This window comes from Saccopteryx leptura, chromosome 4, assembly GCF_036850995.1.
Source record: "Saccopteryx leptura isolate mSacLep1 chromosome 4, mSacLep1_pri_phased_curated, whole genome shotgun sequence".
Lineage (NCBI taxonomy): Eukaryota > Metazoa > Chordata > Mammalia > Chiroptera > Emballonuridae > Saccopteryx > Saccopteryx leptura.
Genome location: NC_089506.1, coordinates 121,957,163 through 121,977,233, shown reverse-complemented (window position 1 = coordinate 121,977,233; position 20,071 = coordinate 121,957,163). Strand labels below are relative to the sequence as shown.

The 20,071-nt window shown below is 45.0% G+C and overlaps 1 protein-coding gene across 11 annotated transcripts in view; it reads right to left on the bottom strand.

Annotated features, from left to right (window-relative positions):
* The window catches only part of SEC14L1 (SEC14 like lipid binding 1), a 57,682-nt gene extending 38,059 nt beyond the window's left edge, over positions 1–19,623 (bottom strand). For 4 of the 11 annotated variants that reach the window (XM_066381320.1, XM_066381313.1, XM_066381321.1 and 1 more), the window contains exons 1-4: positions 19,467–19,623; positions 18,509–18,704; positions 18,168–18,267; positions 17,292–17,384 (exon numbers count right to left, since the gene is read on the bottom strand). In XM_066381320.1, the coding sequence (XP_066237417.1) occupies positions 17,292–17,354 (63 nt within the window). In that variant the 5' untranslated portion in view covers positions 17,355–17,384; positions 18,168–18,267; positions 18,509–18,704; positions 19,467–19,623. Of the gene's footprint in view, positions 1–17,291; positions 17,385–18,031; positions 18,126–18,167; positions 18,268–18,508; positions 18,705–18,894; positions 19,201–19,466 lie in introns of those variants that run through there. The other 7 variants (XM_066381315.1, XM_066381314.1, XM_066381316.1 and 4 more) reach the window with 7 other exon arrangements.
* Positions 19,624–20,071: the final 448 nt, after the last annotated feature.

The window sequence follows — 20,071 nt, the reverse complement described above, 5'->3', positions numbered from 1 at the left end:
AGGTAGGTCAGTTGGTTAGAGCGTCATCCCAACATGCCGAGGTTGCAGGTTCGATCCCTGGTCAGGGCACAGACAAGCATACGAGAATCAACCAACAACGGCATAATGGGTAGAAAAACAAATTGATGTTTTTCTCTCTCCCTCTCCTTTCCTCTCTCTCTAAAAAAAAAATTTTTAAGTTTTAAACAAAGACACAAGACAGTAGTATTTGAGGACCATTTACAAAGTACTCTAAAATTTCCTTCATGAAAAGGAAACATGACCAGGACAATCACAAACATAAAAGACTTTTCCCCCTCTTTTCCACTGTAGGGTGACAAAGCAGAGTTCACATGTATACACTGTGTTAATTTCCACAGCTCTGTCAGATCCAGAAGTTGAAAACAAACATCACTATTTTTCATTCTCAGCCTCACCATCAAAACTCAAAATAACTAGTTAATCAGCACTGCTGATTCACTGTATGGAAGGGCTGCCCATTAAAAAGAGTTGAGCCAACAAGCCACTCAAGCGAAGCACAGATAGAGTAGCACAGAATCTTTATCCCCATGCCCCCAACCTCGGATAGGTTTCAAACAAAACCCGATCTAAGGACCTGGCTGGTTTGGATTAATCAAAGCAGAGCAAAATCTCTACTCAGAGAAACTGCTTATGAAGTTTGAATACTACATAAACCTCTCTCAAAAGAGAAGTTTCCCTGGACCTTTAGCATTGACTATTTTCGTTATAATGTTACTTAAATGTGTGCAAACAAACTAGGTGGAAACTCATACAATGACAAAATCAAGCTAACAATATACATTTAAAGGGAAGAACGACGATCTGTTGCAGAGCACCCTTTTCCAACATGAACAGGAACTGACAGGCAGCTCAGGCTGGCACACTCAGCAAGTCCAGGCCGAGACAGGCCACTGGTGAGTCACACCGCTCACCAATTCTATTTAAACCTTTATTTGTACAGTTCCCTAGGTGGAAGTAGCCCACACTTGGCTCCAACACATCATTTACATATTAATTTTACCTCTATTCTTGTATTTGTTTCCAATCATTAAAAATGTATTATTTGGTGCTCAAAAAGTAAACACAGAAGCAAACCACATGCTGTCTGACAGCAGTTAGCTATACATATATGACAGGCATCCAGATACCTCCACCCGTCTATGTATTTTTTCAGTTCTCAAAATAAAAGCATTAATCAATTCCTATCAGAGAATTAAAGGACACTAGTTAGAAAAACTAGAGGATGCACATCTCTAAGTAAATTTTTATCCTTAAAATATCTATTTCTGCCAATAAGCCTTGAAGGTCAAATGTTTCACCAGTCCTGGTTCCTTCAAGCCCCAGGCAAACAAGAATGACTGGGGTACTATGGAAGCTCTCTCTCCTTAGTTTTTCATGTGCTTAATTTTGTATTTAAAGCAATCACTTTGACTGATCCATGATCCAATGGGATCCACAATATGCCAGGACTTTCCAAAACCATTCCTGACCCATAAGATTCTTGTCTAATAAAGAGCAAACTTTATGCGACAACAAACACAGCAGTTCTGCATATTCCTCTTCACATCCAGCTGGACTTGGAAGAGCACTACTCTACTTTCCAGAGTGTAAAAAATAAATCTGTGGACTTCAGAAAAGCACTTGGTGTTCCAGGGAATTGCAACTGTCAGCTTTTAAAGATGTCATATGTTTCCCCACATAAAAGAATGTAATAAGGTATGGAAACACTATCTGGTTTTATGACCTGGAATGAAAGTGGCATCATCAGCAGACTGACAGGAGGAACCAGCTGACCCACCAGCAAAGTGTCTCCTGTACTGCTGCTCCAATGCCTCTCAGACAAGTTGAACTCCCAGACTCTGAGCATCTGATTCTCTACTTCCTTCGCCATGTCCCTTCCTCATGGCAGGAGCCCAACACCTGATTTCAGAGGATCACCACCTACCTCATTCTACACCTGCTTTTAGATTGTTAATAAACTAACAGCAATGGCAATCTTGAGATGTAAATCACCGTATTTCCCCATGTTTAAGATGCATCCCCTTTCGGCCCTGGCCGGTTGGCTCAGCGGTAGAGCGTCGGCCTGGCATGCAGAAGTCCCGGGTTCAATTCCCGGCCAGGGCACACAGGAGAGGCGCCCATTTGCTTCTCCACCCCTCCTTCCTCTCTGTCTCTCTCTTCCCCTCCCGCAGCCGAGGCTCCATTGGAGCAAGGATGTCCCAGGAGCTGGGGATGGCTCCTTGGCCTCTGCCCCAGGCGCTGGAGTGGCTCTGGTCACGGCAGAGCGACGCCCCAGAGGGGGAGAGCATCGCCCCCTGGTGGGCAGAGCTTCACCCCTGGTGGGCGTGCCGGGTGGATCCCGGTCGGGCGCATACGGGAGTCTGTCTGACTGTCTCTCCCCGTTTCCAGCTTCAGGAAAAAAAAAGAAAAAAAAGAAAAAAAAAGATGCACCCCCTTTCAAAAAATTTGGGGTCTAAAAACTGGGTGCATCTTATACAGTGGTTGTAGTTTTTTTTTTGACTTGTATTTCTCACTTTTTGGAGCTTGCTTTGTGCACACTGTTGAAGAGAGTGATTTGTCAACAAACACAGATGAGGCCTGACCAGGCGGTGGCGCAGTGGATAGAGCGTCGGACTGGGATGCAGAGGACCCGGGTTCGTGACCCCAAGGTTGCCAGCTTGAGTGCAGGCTCATCTGGTTTGAGGAAAAGCCCACCAGCTTGAACCCAAGGTCACTGGCTCCAGCAAGGGGTTACTCGGTCTGCTGAAGGTCCGTGGTCAAGGCACATATGAGAAAGCAATCAATGAACAACTAAGGTGTTGCAACGCACAATGAAAAACTAATGATTGATGCTTCTCATCTCTCTCCGTTCCTGTCTGTCTGTCCCTGTCTATCCCTCTCTCTGACTCACTCTCTGTCTCTGTAAAAAATAAATAAATAAATACAAATTAAAAAAAAAAACACAGATGAGGACAAGCTAATAGATGGGAGTTTTGACAGCGATGAGTTGCATGAATTTTATGATGAATAAAACTTGAGTTCAATAACTTTATGTAATATTTTTTTCTAATTTCAGGCCCCAAAATTACGGTGCGTCTTATACATGGGAGCATCTTATACATGGGGAAATGTGGTAAAGATCAATTCTGACTAGGCCCTGGCCAGTTGGCTCAGTAGTAGAACATCGGCTTGGTGTGCAGGAGTCCTGGGTTCGATTCCCGGCCAGAGCACACAGAAAAGCGCCCATCTGCTTCTCCACCCCTCCCCCTCTCCTTCCTCTCTGTCTCTCTCTTCCCCTCCTGCAGCCAAGGCTCCACTGGAGCAGAGTTGGCCCGGGCACTGAGGATGGCTCCATGGCCTCTGCCTCAGGCGCTAGAATGGCTCTGGTTGCAACAGAGCAACGCCCCAGATGGGCAGAGCATCGCCCCCTAGTGGGCGTGCCGGGTGGATCCCGGTTGGGTGCATGAGGGTGTCTGTCTGACTGCCTCCCTGTTTCCAACTTCAGAAAAATACAAAAAAAAAAAAAAAGATCAATTTTGACTAGATGGAATAAAATACAGTGGTTGAATTCCACAAAGAACTTGTCCTTTGGATCTGGAATTTATCAAATATAAAAGACAAAAATAAAAAAACGTATGCAATTATTTCAGGTTGACATTATAGTTAAAAACTAGATGTTAAAAATGTACAGTTGGGCCTGACCAGGCAGTGGGGCAGTGGATAGACCGTCCGACTATGATGCAGAGGACCCAGGTTCAAGACCCCGAAGTCGCCTGCTTGAGCACGGGCTCATCTGGTTTGAACACAGCTTCACCAGGTTGAGCCCAAGGTCACTGGTTTGAGCAAGGGGTCACTTGCTCTGTTGTAACCCCCAGTCAAGGCACATATGAGAAAGCAATCAATGAACAACTAAGGTGTCGCAACGAAAAACTGGTGATTGATGCTTCTCATCTCTCTCCGTTCCATCTGTCCCTCTGTCTCCATCACAAAAATAAATAAATAAATGTACCGTTGGCCCTGGCCACTGACTCGGGGATAGAACGTCAGCCTGGCATATGGACGTCCTGGGTTCGATCCCCAGTCAGGGCACACAAAAGAAGTGATTGTCTGCTTCTTTTCCCCTCCTCCCTCTCCCCTTCTTTTCCTCTTCCTCTCTCGCAGCCAGGTGCTCGATTTGTTCAAGTGTAGGCCCCAGGTACTGCAGATAGCTTGGTTGGTCCAAGTGTCAGCCTCAGGGGCCTCAGGTGCTGAGGATAACTCGGTTGATTTGAGCATAGGCCCCAGACAGAGGTTGCCAGGTGGATCCCAGTAGGGGCACATGCAAGAGTCCATCTCATTATCTCCCCTCCTCTCAGTTAAAAAAAAAAGAAAAAAAGAATACATAAAATAAAATGGATTATTCAGCCTTAAAAAAGAAATTGACACATGCTACTTCCTCCACCCTGTCCCTTCCTCATAGCAAGAGCCCACCGCCTGACTTCAGGGAACATGAACAGTGCAGACATTATACTAAGTAAAATAAGTCACCAAGGACAAATACTACATGATTTCCATTTACATAAGGCACAGTCACAGTCAGAGACAAAAAGTAGAAAAGGTGGGGACATGTTTGCCAAGGGAAATCTATTCCTTTCATGTTTGGAAGGGGAATGGGGAGTTAAGAGTTTAAAGGGGACAGACTGTCAGTTGGGGAAGATGAAGTTCAGCTGATGGATGCTGGGGATGGCTACACAACAATGTAAACGTATTTATTAACACTGAACTGTACACTTAGAAATGGTTAAAATGGTAAATTTTATGTTCTGTATATTTTACCTCAATTCAAAAACAGTATAAATCTACTCCACCTGAAAATTAGGAGACAAAGTCATACAAATAATTAAGTTCAAGAACACACATGTTTGTGAATATAACTTTGGTATCACTGAATAAACTCAAGAATGGCAGTCTGGAGAAGCACATGAAACAGTCTCCTTTCAACAGACAGTAAATCCAAAAGGAAGCATAATGTAAAGAATCTATTCCTGCCAGACCAGGCGGTGGTGCAGTGGATAGAGTGTCGGACTGGGATGCAGAGGACCCAGGTTCGAGACCCCGAGGTTGCCAGCTTGAGCGCGGGCTCATCTGGTTTGAGCAAAAGCTCACCAGCTTGGACCCAAGGTCGCTGGTTCGAGCAAGGGGTTACTCAGTTTGCTGAAGGCCCGCGGTCAAGGCACATATGAGAAAGCAATCAATGAACAACTAAGGTGTTGCAACACGCAATGAAAAACTAATGATTGATGCTTCTCATCTCTCTGTTCCTGTCTGTCTGTCCCTGTCTATCCCCCTCTCTGACTCACTCTCTGTCTCTAAAAAAAAAAAAAAAAAAAAAGAATCTATTCCTTTCAAGAACTTTAAATTAAAGTTATAACTAAAACTAACTTTCTGTCCTCATATTCCATCTGCTACAAATTCAAATTAAGAAGAACTCAACCAGTAATTCTCAAACCTGAGCAGGCATCAGAATCACCTGGAGGGCTTGTGAAACTACATCCTGCTGGGCCCACCTCATGAAATTCTGAGTCAGTAGAGAGAATTGTTAGAATGAGCATTGTAAACCAATTCCATGTTAAAAAAAATGAAGATAACAGGTGTTTGAGGAAGATCTTTCTGTAATGATTGCATAACTCCTGCCAATACAGCCAATAATCTCTTATCAATTTACTCCTTAAAATATGTACCTTGCAGAGTTTAGTTCTGGGCTTTGGTTTTTTTTTGAGACAGACAGAGAGAGGGATAGACAGGGACAGACAGGAATGGAGAGAGATGAGAAGCATCAATCATCAGTTTTTCGTTGCAACAACTTAGTTGTTCATTGATTGTTTTCTCGTATGTGCCTTGACCGCGGGCCATGTAACCCCCTCGTTTGAGCCAGTGACCTTGGGTCCAAGCTGGTGAGCTTAGCTCAAACCAGATGAGCCTGCACTGAAGCTGGCGACCTCAGGGTCTTGAACCTGGGTCCTTCCGCATCCCAGTCCGATGCTCTATCCACTGCGCCACCACCTGGTCAGGCTGAGCTTTGTTTTTAAAACATAAGCAGGTATTAAACTAGAAAAAAGAAAAGAAACACATATACTTTATAATTGGGAGTACCTAATGTTAGGTAGAACATGTAACTTACTCATTAAGAGTCATGTATTCCATTAAAAAAAAAAAAAAAAGTCATGTAATAACCAATCTCTCAGCTGTAAACCTATAAACCTGTAGAGGTCTCAAAAAGAAAACCAGAATGTAGAGATCTCAAAAAGAAAACCAGAATACCATTCCATCCATCAAAAATTTTCTAATGAACTTTATGTAATGCAAACTGAATTTTTTAAATCCTAAGTATTCATCACTATGGCAGAAAAGCCACTCAAAACACCCAGTGATATATAAGCCAGGCCACATTTTCCAGTCAACTACAGTAATTATAAGCTCCAGTTTACTGAACGTAAATTCTATTTTACTCAAAAAACAATTTGTATCAGATTTCTTCCAACCACGATTTAATTACAAGTAGTAAATACCTGCCTGACCAGGCAGTGGCACAGTGGATAAAGCATCAGACTGGAACGCAGAGGACCCAGGTTTGAAACCCCTAAGTCGCCAGCTTGAGTATGGGCTCATTAGCTTGAGAGCAGGCTCACCAGCTTGAGCATAGGGTCGCTGGCTTGAGCGTGGAATCATAGACATGACCCCATGGTCACTGGCTTGAGCCCAAAGGGCGCTGGTTTGAAGCCCAAGGTCTCTGACTTGAGCCCAAGGTTGCTGGCTTGAGCAGGGGGTCACTGGCTCTACGGTAACCCCTGGTCAAGGCACATATGAGAAAGAATTCAATGAACTAAGGTGCCACAAAGAATTGATGTTTTTCGTATCTCTCCCCTCCTGTCTTGTCCCTATCTATCCCTCTCTCTGTCACAAAAACAAAAAAACAAGCAGTAAATACCTCTAATCAAAAGAATATGTTCCAATGGGAACTTTGGTCAAAATTTTCATTACCAAAAGCAGAAGTAACACAGGAACACACGCATACATTCCAAGACTCCTTCTGTAGACAAATCTATTTTTTTAGTATTTTTAATTATTTATTTATTCATTCATTTTAGAGAAGAGAGAGAGAGAGAGAGAGAGAAAGGGGGGAGGAGCAGGAAGCATCAACTCCGATATGTGCCTTGACCAGGCAAGCCCAGGGTTTTGAACCGGCAACCTCAGCATTCCAGGTCGATGCTTGATCCACTGCGCCACCACAGGTGAGGCCGACAAATCTATTTTTGAGGTTTACTAAGGCAAAGGGACCAGTGAGGTTGACAGTGAGCCTGTGGAGCACAGAGCAGGAATTTCAGCAAGGAGAATGGAATCTGAGCAGTCAGATAGGTGAGAAACAGGTGATGGGCTTCACTGGCAGGTTGGTATAAAGGCACAGAGGCCATGAAAAATAATGGGGGACCTAGGAATCTGCATAGAATCCCAGATAACTAGGTGGTGAAGTAGGTGTGGGGACCTCGTATTTAGCCATGAGGCAACAGAGAAAGGTAGGAGGCAGACAGGGAAGGGCTCTGGGGACCAAGCTCAAGAATCTGAAATTCATTTGAAGTTCAACTTGAAGGTGAGATGTAGCCATTTAAAAATTTTATACTAGCAAGTGGCATGTTCAGATTTACAATTTAAAGACTCTGTGGCAACAGCTCTAAGAAAGAACGGGTGGGATAGATGGGGCTGAGGCTGAGTCCAGAGGTTACTACAGGGACAGGAGTGGTGAGGGGTCACCTGAGACAGCCACATAGTTAGAGGCACAGATTCAGGAACAGTTAGACATCCTTCAGGGTCAGGAGGGAAGGCTGCAGTGCAGCCAGGTTTCTGATCCGAGGAGAGGACACATAGTGGAGGCACATCAGAAGCAGCAGCTCAGAGAAGGTGGAGCTTTTGAGTGGCATCTTATTGGTTTTGGGAGGTTTGAGTGTTTGTTCTCTGTTGGGCTGTGTTCTATGTGCAGGCAGGAGGGGGGTCTGTTTCAGATGTACTAAATCTGCTTTGGAACAGCCAAATGGAGATGTCCTAGCAGGCATCTGGCTGAAGAGTCTGGAAGCCCCTGAGGAACCTGGACTGAAGAAAAACCTTTGAGATCTTTGGTGTATAAACTAACAGTTGCAGCCACTGGTTCAAATGAGACTGCCCAGGAAGAGATGTCAGGTAGAGAGAGGGTATCTCTAAAATCGCATGAACTACCAATTTAAAACACCTATTTTGGTCAGAAAACACAAATATACAACTAGATGTCCTAAAATAGCAAAATAAGTTATCACCAGAGGAAGCATCCATCTTACCCAGAAGGCAAGGAGGTAGGTGGGCAGAGAAAGAAAAGCAAGAGCAATCAGATGGAAAGTCAGGGACCTGAGAGGAAGAGAGCTACCAGGCAGCCATGTAATCAAACATACAAGACAGTTATAAACTGGACACTCAGCATCCAGAGCTGAGACTCAGTGTGCAGCATGGGCACTGGAGTGCAAAACCATGCAGGAGAACTATAAAATACAGATAGCAGATTTCTGAGTGGAAAAGATTCATATAGCAACTATCTTACATAGCATGATAATGACATATACATAGATTTTTTTTAAAGAATTTTTTTTTTGGCAGAGACAGAGTCAGCGAGAGGGACAGATAGGGAAAGACAGACAGGAAGGGAGAAATATGAGAAGCATCAATTCTTCATTGTGGCAAATTAGTTGTTTGATTGCTTTCTGATATGTGCCTTGATGGGGGGTGCCTACAGCAGAGTGAGTGGCCCCTTGCTCAAGCCAGTGACCTTGGGCTTCAAGCCAGCAACCTTTGGGCTTAAGCTAGCAACCATGGGGTCGTGTCTATGATCCCATGCTCAAGCCAGCAACGCCGTGCTCAAGCCAGCGACCTCGAGGTTTCGAACCTGCGTCCTCTGCCTCCTCTGCGTCCCAATCTGACGCTCTATCCACTGCACCACCGCCTGGTCAGGCTAAAAAGAAATTTTTAAAAGCTAGTACTCCTAACATCAAATTGTACCTCTCAAGAAAATTATAATGCAACATATGCATTGTTATAACATATAAAATTATTCCCAAAAAATATACAAAATTCCCTGCTTCACTCTTGTACTGGTTAAAAATCAAGACAGAAGGATCAGTTATAACAGTGGCTAACCAAAATGCTCTCTTCAGTCAAGTTCTGTGTAGAAGCTTCCCCAACCAGCCCAATACCTCCATCCTGGGTTCTGGTGAAGAAGCACAAATGACTGATTAACTGACCAGCACAGCTGGTCACCTCAGCCTACTGCCACACTCCCCTAAACCCCCCCTCCCAAGCCTAGGCCAGACTACCACCAAGCATTCGCTGTATGTGCTAGAAGCCTTGTGAATCAGACACGACAATAAATTAACTCCTTTTAACTCCTTTCTGTAAAAAGTATTAGGACTGACGGATTACATTAAAAAGTATAACTAAAAGACCCAGTTTAATTTGGGAAAAAATATTTTGAAGCTTATTTGCAACTCAAAATTGCACAGGGTGATCACCGGGATGAAAGAGCAGCAAATGTTTAAATGAAGCTGCTAACATGTACTGAGTGGACTGATGTGAGGTCTGCATCTTCTCCCTATGCCTATTTGCTATAATGAGCAATTACATTGGCAAAAGGTTAAGGTAATTGAGCAGGACAAATGACCCACTTTCTCTAACAAATGGCATAAAAGAAAAAAAGGAGACTGCAGAAACATAACCAAGTGCAATGCAATGGCTGCATTTGAAGCAGGATCCAACTTATAACACGTGGTTTAGACAAAAGTCTGAACGTGGACTTGGTTTTAGATAACAAGAAATCAGTACTTTTGTTAGGTGTGATAATGCCATGCGGTTATGTTTTAAAAAGAAAAAGATCCTTCCTGGTTAGAGATGCATGGTGAAATTCGTATTTATCAATGAATTAACAAGATGTCTGAAATCTGCATTCTATAAGCCTCTCATCTTGGATGAGAGGATGAGAATGTGCTTCGAGAAGATGAAATAACCGTCACTAAAATTATGCTGAAAACCCACTACTCATGGGAGTAAAGTCAGAGGAAAAAACAAAGTGAGAGAAAAGGGGAGAAGGGGCTCAATACCTTAAGCAGGAAGGAAAGCAGGGAGGAGGGTGGGGCTTCAGGAGGCAGCAACTGCCACACAGTGAGGAGGAGAAGGCAAGGCTGAGGCAAGAACAAGTTCCAGTAGGCCCTGTGCTCCTCTGCCCCAGCCAACCAGAGGAATGATCTGAAAGCACAGGATGGCTCGGTTCCCTCAGGACGCACTCTTCCTCCCAGCTTTCTGCACACCTCACCTCCCCTACAAAAACAGACTCGATTTACTCAACATGAGGCTCCGCCAGACTGCATTTGAACATACAAGTCTACCCCAGGGTCCTCCATGTCTCCCTAGCTGTTTGAATATGTGAAATCCGAATGGATGAAACAGAGCTTAAATAGAAGTACATCTCCTTACATATAAACTGATTCATTTCACCTCATATTTGGAGGTGGGAAAGGGCTGGATACCAGAAAAGAAAGGATGTGGGTATTACCAGGCCCTGGCTTACGCACCTCATCTCAGTGGTCTGTTTGATTCTTTCACGTTCTCACTAGTCTCAGACTAGTAACTGGCCTAGCTACTGGGCTGTAGCACTGTCTGTAGCCAGGCCCAAAGTGGTGTCCAGTCCCATAGCAAAGTGGAAGACATGAGAAATCTGAGCAGAAAGGGCAAAAGGACTAAAGGAACAGAGAATGAAATAAACAAAAATAAAACAAGAGATGAGAAGAGCAAAAAAAGCACATTTTGTTGTGGTGGCCATTTATAGTCAACAGTACACTGGCAAATAGGCTTTTTGGTTATTCAACCTATAAAATTACATTCCTTAAACTACTATTATGGTGTTTATTAACAGGGTTTTGCATAATTTATAAAAATGTAAAAAGAAAAGGCCAGAAACCTTTGAGAATTACAAGTGCAAGAACCAACAGTGACTACGCTAAGGAGTCAGAGCAAAGGGATGTGTGATCCGCAACTCGGAGCATAGGGGAGCAGTAAGATTCCAAGAGGTTCCAGAGACAGATGGGAAGAGGCAAACATCAAAGACAGGGAAATCAGGTCAGAAGAAAGGGGGAGAGGGAAGGAGAGGCCACACTGTGAGCAGCAAACCAGGACAGTACAGGAAAGAGTTAAATGTCTCTGTTGGGAAGTCTGCATAACATGTGAAATAAGGTTGCACAGAGATTAGGACATGGAGGGCCTTGAGAAAAAGCAAAGGAGTTCAGAAGGATATGCCAAAAACTGGAGATCACCAAAACAGAGGGCTGACAAATGGACTCAGTGTCTGGCAAAAGAACATAGATGACCTAACAGGATAAAAGTTCTAAGTAAGGCCTGGCCAGGCAGTGGCGCAGTGGATAGAGTATTGAACTGGGATGCAGAGGACCCAGGTTTGAAACCCCGAGGTCCCAGCTTGAGTGCAGGATCAGTGGCTTGAGTGCAGGCTCAGTGGCTTGAGCACCGGGCTGCTGGCTTGAGTGTGGGATCATAGACATGAACTCAGGGTCTCTGCCTTGAAGCCTAAGGTCGCTGGCTTGAACAAGGGGTCACTCGCTCTGCTATAGCGCCCCCCCTCCCCGTCAAGGCACATATGAGAAAGCAATCAATGAATAACTAAAGTGGCACAACAAAGAATTGATGCTTCTCATCTCTCTCCCTTCCTGTCTGTCTGTCCCTATCTATCCCTGTCCCTCTCTGTCTCTGTCATAAAAAAACAAAGTTGTGACCCTGGCCGGTTGGCTCAGTGGTAGAGCGTCTGCCTGGCGTGCAGAAGTCCCGGGTTCGATTCCCGGCCAGGGCACACAGGAGAAGCGCCCATCTGCTTCTCCACCCCTCCTCCTCTCCTTCCTCTCTGTCTCTCTCTTCCCCTCCCACAGCCGAGGCTCCATTGGAGCAAAGATGGCCCGGGTGCTGGGGATGGCTCCTTGGCCACTGCCCCAGGCGCTAGAGTGGCTCTGGTGGCAAAAGAGCGACGCCCCGGAGGGGCAGAGCATCGCCCCCTGGTGGGCAGAGCGTCGCCCCCTGGTGGGCGTGCCGGGTGGATCCCGGTCAGGCGCATGCGGGAGTCTGTCTGTCTCTCCCCATTTCCAGCTTCGGAAAAATACAAAAAAAAAACACACACACACAAAAAACACAAAGTTGTAAGAAAATAATGAGGTGAGTGAGACATCATGTGATAAGGATTTGGCTGCCATTTTTTACTTCCAAGATGGAGCAAGGGGATCACGAGCCAAAAACAGGCAGCATCTGGAAACTGGAAAGACAATGAACTCTCCCCTAGAGCATCGGGAAGGAAAGCAGTGATGCTCACACCTTAGTTTTATCCCAGTGCGATCCACTGCAGACCTCTGACTTCAAGAACTAATTTTAAAATAATTAATCTGTGCTGGTTTAAGTCACTATAAAAGAAAATAACAAGTAAACTTGGGTCTTTCCCTCCAAAGAGATGAGGGCTTAGGCTGGAGCAATGATAGCAGTGCTGGAAAGAAAAGGACATGAAGGTGCAATCTAAAGGTGGTGTCTACAAGGAACACAGATGGTGAAGGGCTTCAGGACACACTAATGAGAAAGGGAAACTGGGGAGAGTGGATGGCTGAAGAGAGGACAAAACTATGTGACAATCTGTTGTGGTAATGGAAAACCATTAGGAATGGGACCAGTGACTTGTGGCATGTTACAGGAAGTCACGGAGCCTCTCCTAATGACAGCTGTCCTTAGGCGAGAGAAAGAATCACAGATAAGTCCTCCCCTCACTTGTGACTGTTATGAGAGATACACCTGTTCCAGAAGGGGACTCATGCTGTCTTCTCTCCCTCACTTCTCCATCCTGCGCCCTATCCGTCCTCGTCCATGCCACCCTCCTACAGGGCACGTCACTGACTCTCTGCCTCCTTTCTTTTTCCCTGTGTATCGTTTAGTAAGGGGCCATTAACATCAGGCGGAAAAAAGTTGTACTTGAAATGTTTTCAAATTTGTGTTTTACCTTACAAATTTCAGAATGAAGCACTCTAACCCAAGCATCCAGAATCCTACCTCCCCTTCTAAGTTCCTCTCTGTGGAGTCACAAATCCTTCAAGGCACAATAATTGGAATGTCCTTCACTGATTAAATTCTCCCCTACAAGTCAGGTAGAGTGGCCCCAGGAAATGTTCTTGGCTGAGACTGGCAAGACATTGTCAAGGACAAGAACCTTCATTAAGCTTTCCAGGACACACATTACTACAATGCTGGGGTGAGTGGGGTGAGAAACACATGGCATGATACATAGAATCCTCAACTCCAGGGTCAGAACTTGCCCTGGCTAAACAGCTTGGTTGGTCAGTATCGCCCCAATGCACAGAGGTTGCCCATTCAATCGCAGTCTGGGCACATACAGGAACAGATTTGATGTTTCTCACTCTCTACAATCACTCAATTAAAAAAAAACAAAAACCTGATCTCCACAGCTAATTCCATAAGCTTGAACTTTGACTCAGATTCCTCACCTCAAAAGGGGCTCGAGTTAGGTGAGTTTTCAATTTAGAGAAGCTGTAACATACTGTTTCTGGATTAATATCTAACAAAGAATCCCCCTAATATGTCACAAATGTCTGTTGAAAAGTTCCACTTCAATTTTGTTTATATTTAATTCAAATGAATTAATGAGAACATTAACATGATTTCTTAAGGCTATCAGTATATTGACCCAAAAGAAATAATTTTTCATTAAGTCAATCAAAATTCAAACAACATATTAGATACCCACCATGTACCTATCACACTAAGCATTTGTTATGGAAGCAATTTTCTGGCAATACCGCCTGACCTGTGGTGGCGCAGTGGATAAAGCGTCGACCTGGAAATGCTGAGGTCGCCGGTTCGAAACCCTGGGCTTGCCTGGTCAAGGCATATATGGGAGTTGATGCTTCCAGCTCCTCCCCACCTTCTCTCTCTGTCTCTCTCTCCTCTCTCTCTCCCTCTCTGTCTCTCTCTCTTTCCCTTTCTCTCTCCTCTCTAAAATGAATAAATAAAATTTTTAAAAATTTTTCTGGCAATACTAAGTTACACAAACCACCTCTCAGTTAAGACAGACAAGGGCATTAGGTAGACTGCGGCATTTTCTCCAGCAGTCTTTCTCCTTCTGGGACCCCTGTAAATTAGGATTAGATACACGGATGGATTCCACAGGCTGGCCACCAAACAACCTCCTTTGTTCACCGTCACATCCTGTGATTACTGGTCTGGGTTCTCTCACAAATATTTCAGCTGAAGCTAACTACAGCTCTATTCTCATTTTAACTGTGTATCTCTCTCCTTCCTCTGAAAGAATTGAAAAGAACATTTTCAGAGTCACTCTATTATACTATTTTTTCTCAATAAAAATAAAAGTAAAGCAAAGTAAATTAAATACAAAGGGTTTTATGTCAATTACATAAGAAAAGTGGCAAATGACACTATACAAAAACCACTAAAGACTTAACAAATACTAGCTTCTTTGTAATTCTGTAAGGAAAAAGGCATACTTTATTTTCAGGTTACAAGTATATTCTAATAACTAAAAAGAAAATTACTACTGCCTTAAAACAAAAGCAATTTAATAGTTAATTTTAAAAGGCTGGGGGAGTGGTTTTGACTTTCAAATTCTTCTGTAAATCCATGCGTAAAGTTGGCAGAACAAACTACCTATTTTTTTTAATTTTATTGATTGATCCTGAGAGGGAATGTATGGGAGAGAGAGAAACATCCACTGTTGTTTCATTTATTCATACTGTCATTGATTGATTCTTGCAGGTGCCCTAACCAACAATCAAACCCGCAACCTCAGCATGTCATAACAACACTCTAACTCAGGGGTCCCCAAACTTTTTAAACAAGGGGCCAGTTCACTGTCCCTCAGACCATTGGAGGGCCGGACTATAAAAGAAAAACTATGAACAAATCCCTATGCACACTGCACATATCTTATTTTAAAGTAAAAAACCAAAACGGGAACAAATACAATATTCAAAATAAAGAACAAGTAAATTTAAATTAACAAACTGACCAGTATTTCCATGGGAACTAGGCTCCTCTCACTGACCACCAATGAAAGAGGTGCCCCTTCCGGAAGTGCGGCGGGGCCAGATAAATGGCCTCAGGGGGCCGCAGTTTGGGGACCCCTGCTCTAACTCAACTGAGCTACCCAGCCAGGCCCTATTACCATTCTAAAAACAATAAGGTAAGAAAAATAAGGAAGTTTAACTGCAGACAATCAAAATACCTCTTTATTTAATCTACTGTTTGCAGAGGACACCATCACAACCTTTGCCTCAAACTCTCAGGGTTGCATCAAGCTTTGAAAATCATAGTGACCATTTTGGAAAACATAATGTACCAGCTATGATGCCCACCCCCACTCCCCCCACCACACTGTCTCACACCATCTGCCTTTCTGCCTCCCACCAGGCAAGCAATTCACAGGCTGCCCAGTAACCTGGATTCTAGGTCCAGGGGAAAGATGACCAGATTAAGTCTCTCTCTAGAATCTGAACTAGGAAATGTGACAAGAATTGATCACTTAGAAACTGAAAGAATGCAAGAAATGCCACAAAGTTGGATTGGGACCAGAAGGTTTGACCAGCTGACAGAGCACATGAGCTGACGCCCCAAAGGAACATGAGGAGTAAGCAGAGCAGCCAGTTGGTGGCGGGGAGAGAGACTCATGCACACAGGAGGTAAAGTTCCAGAAACAACTGCTGGAGGCCCCCAGCACCAGCACTGCCGGGAACCACCCTCCAAGCCATACTCATAGCTCAGCCCACCCCAGCACAGATTCCTGGATGTCTGTGCCCTTCCTATCACACAAGCAGCACTGTTCCCACTAACAATACTCCTTGGGCATGCTGGACTGGGTCTTCACTCTGGACAACCAAAAGCCAAACCAGCACACAGGACATGCAAGCAGGACACAAGCCTTTCGATAAGCCATTATCATAAACTACTGAACAGTCTGGTATTTAAGGGAAAAAGGACCACTCACACAGAGAAACTAATAAACAAAAAGTCTCAGACCAGACAGAGAAGAGACACAGGGAACTTTCTGAGGTAATGGATGGAAAGGGTCTAATCTTGACAAGAGGTGTGGGTCACTTTTTTGTCAATACTGATCAAACTGTACACCTACCATGTGACCATTCCACTCTAAGTAAATTATATCTCAATTAAAAAAAATAAATTATTCCCTTGGGAGGACTTGAGATTTTTGTTCTCCAAAACTAGATTGATCTGGATAAACCTCATAAACAATGCAGAGCAGAAGCCAGATGCAAAAACACCTGAGTTTCAATTTATATATAGAACAGAAAGAGCTAACATTCCTCCATGGTGTTCAAAGTAAAAAAAGGGGGGTGGGGAAGGGGATGAAAGGGACTGAGTGGGGCTTCTGACGGGGGTGGTATGTTGTGATTCTTGATCTTGGTTCAATCTGATATTTCCATCAGGCTGTATGTTCATTAGAGAAGCATTTCCTATGTGTACATTATACCTCAGTAGCAAAATGGTACAGAAGAGGGGAAAGAATATCCTATAGTAATCTAAAAGTGACTAGAAATGGGTTTCTTTTGTTTTGCATCAAGTGAAATGCTTATTTTCAGGCAAACTCTTCAGGTAAATAACAAAAAAATTAATTTTAGTGACCCCATTATTGGAATTCTAATAAGACTCATGAATTTGATGCTGGGGGGCAAACTAATTCAGCAGAGTTATTAGAATAATGTAAATTAAACTCTGTCCTATAGTGCTCAACTCAGTTCAAGGTAAAAGGAATTCACTCATGATCACAGCACTCTTCCAAAAGAGCAGCAGAGGGAAATTCCACTCTCCCCATCCTTTTTATGCTTTAATGAACAAAAAACCAGCAGAATCCAGAGGAAGAAGTATATAGTTACAATCCCACTTCTGTTCTGTACTTCCAAAGGGAGAATCAACTCAAATTCATATATTAACCTGAGGTGCATTTTTAAAAAACAAATGTGCAGATTTTTATTTTCAGAGACTTAAGAGTTTAAAACATTTCACAAAATCTAGATACAGTTCATAAGCACAAAAAAATAGAGTAAATACAAATGGAGCAATGGAGACAAACAATAAAATGAACATCAGTTTATAGATCATCAAATCCAAATACTTAAAGAACATAAGCCAAAGAGTAATCTTTAAGTACTTACAGCCATAATTAATTCAAAGGGGTGTTTATACACCCGCACTGGTGACTGGTATTTCTGCACCATGATTGTAATATAATAGCAATCCTCTCTCACCTGCAAAACACAAACATATGTGATAAATAACCATGAATTGTTAAAAATTAAGTCTGCATTTCCACATCATGCTACAGTCTAAGGGTGGAAGGGAACCTCAGCAGGTCGTAATTGTATGGACACAAAAAACAAGAGATGGCAGCAGATGTAGGAGAAAGTAGTAAGACTGATAAGTTGAAGGAAGCCCAAGCAGAATGAGGGAAACAGCCCTGCTCTAAGGTTTAAAAGATTCTGTTCCTGCCTCTGTCTCGCTGGACCTCTCCTAGGGCTGCCCTGGGTTAGTCCTTTCCACCAGTCAAATGCTATGATCGGATTATTCTGATAACCGATATGATTAGGTCTTGAGTTGTTTTCTCTTCAACAACTTCCAGGAGAAGCCAAATAAAAATGATGGCTTTAAGATATTAAGTGCGCGGCAACACAGAAATTTAAAAGTGGAGAACAAAGTGAAAAGTACCATTGTTGCTCAAATTATGGACTACTCCTCTAAAGCTAGCTTCCAAGGAAGCTTGTCAATGCCCACTTTCGAACTGCACAGACTGCAATTTCAGAGACACCAGAAACCCCAGCCAGAGGCTCCACTGAAGTTTTCCAGCCTCAAACAGCTGTAAGATTGGGTAGGCAATCAATTAAACACTGGCACCTACTTCACAGACCAAGGAATTCACTCCTGTCCCAGCCTACATGAGTTTTTCTGAAGACACACTTTTAACTGGACTCTTCTGTTGTGACTTTACTTCCCTATTTAAAAGTGAGAAAGAAAAATAAATCCAAAGAGCCTACCTGTCCTGCAGAGAATAATCATTAAGAACGTTATTTTACGTGGAGTATGGTGAGTGAATACTCAAAAGTAGAAATGGAATATCCTCGAAGAGCCCCCAGTCTAGACACAAAAAAACAAAACAAAAAAAATTACAAAGATAGACTCTCTTTTGCAAGGTTCCTATCTATAGTATTATGTTTAAACAGGTCTGGAACTTCCTCTGGTACGTTTGGTTCGCATCCCTCTCCGAAGGAACAGGTTAGGGTGGGAAAGGGCACTGCCTGACAGTCTGAAAACTGCTAGAGATGAACTCTGGGTGATCTCCAGCAAGTCATTTGACTTCCCTGGGACTCAGTTTCACCTCTGTAAAATGAGGTCTGGAGTGAGATAATCTTGAAAGACTTCCAGTTCCAAAATCATGAGACTCAAGAGCCAACTCCTGAGTTCTCGGCCACACTCAACTGGAAGACGTCATTAATCTCCATTCTGGAACTGGCAGGTCCTGGTGCACTGGGACCACCTTCTGTTTGGTTGGTGTACAGTAGGAATTCCATAACCTTTTAAAAATATAATTGGGAAAATTATTTTAGAGTTACAGTATCTCCCAATAAGGAGGAGGGTGATCATCGAGTATAAAAAGCGGGTGGGGGTGGGGGGACAGAAAAGCAGAATTCTTGGCTAAGGTACTGTGACATCCATTCAGAATTCCACCGCCCGGCAAAACCCAAAGTGACTAGGCTCAAGAACCTGCTAATTCACAAGCTTGTGAACTCCTGCCAGTTTCCAGCTTCGGGTGCTCCGGTCCAGGGAAACGTCCTACGTGGGAATCCGGAGTTACCACGGCCAAGTGGCACCCAGGCCCAGAGCCCCTTCTACTGCAGGACAATCGGTCCTTAAAAATTAGCCAATGGCCACAGCCAGTAAGTCCATCCCGAGCAGGAACGAGGGGCGGCCGGGTCCTTGGATCGTCCGTCAGGGGGTCCAGCGCGGCGACTCCGGTGGGCCCCCAGCCCAGGCCGGCCCGGGGAGGTGCGCCAGGGATGGCTCAGGCCCCAAACTCCGTTTCCAGCAAGGAGGAGTCGCGGAGTGGGAAGCCCGGCGGGGTGGGGGTGGGGGTGGGGGTGGGGCGGGGCGACCAGACTGGAGTAGTGGCGAGGGGGCAGGGCTGTGGCGGGCCTAGGCAGCCCAAGGGAGCAGGGGGGAACCGGGGGGAACGGGAAGGGTGGGCCGGGCGCAGAGGCGGCCATGAGAGCCCCGCGCCGACGGGAAGGGCCGCGCCAGGGGCCCTCTCGGAGCCCTCCGCGGCGACGCGCGCCTACCTCTGTCAGCAGGGCCAGGCCCGGAACGCAGGGCGAAGGGAGGCACTCATCCCGGAGGCTCCGTGGTGCCGTCGCCGTGCTACCACCCGCGGCCGCAGCTCTACCACCGGTTCCGGGGAGTGGGCAGGGAGGGGCGGGGGCGGGGGCGGAAGGGGCACAGCGAGGCTCCAGTGGTTGTTACGGGTGACGGGAGGCGGGGCCGAAAGGCCGGAAGCGGCACGCGTGCGCGAACGCGGCGGAGGTGGCTGAAGAGGGCGCGACGACGGTTGCTAGAGGGGGGGGGGAGGGGGGAGGGGAGACAAGCGCGTCCTGGTCCAGATGCGCAGGCGCCAACTCCGGGCCTGCGGGCTTGGGAGGAGCTCCAAGCCTAGGTTGGCTCTAAGGTCTGGCTGGTCTCGCCCAAGGACGCTGGCTCCGCCCAGTTACGTCACAGGGCGGGCCCAGGGCAAGACACAATGGGCTGCATGCAAGGACCCAGAAGAGTTCTGTGAACTGGAACAGGGAAGTCTCTGAGGTGTCGAAATAACCAGGGGCCTTCTGGCTAGCCCGCCTGCTCTGAGAGTCTACCCCCAGTCTGGTCGGAGCTGAAGGTCCCCCCGTGCTTC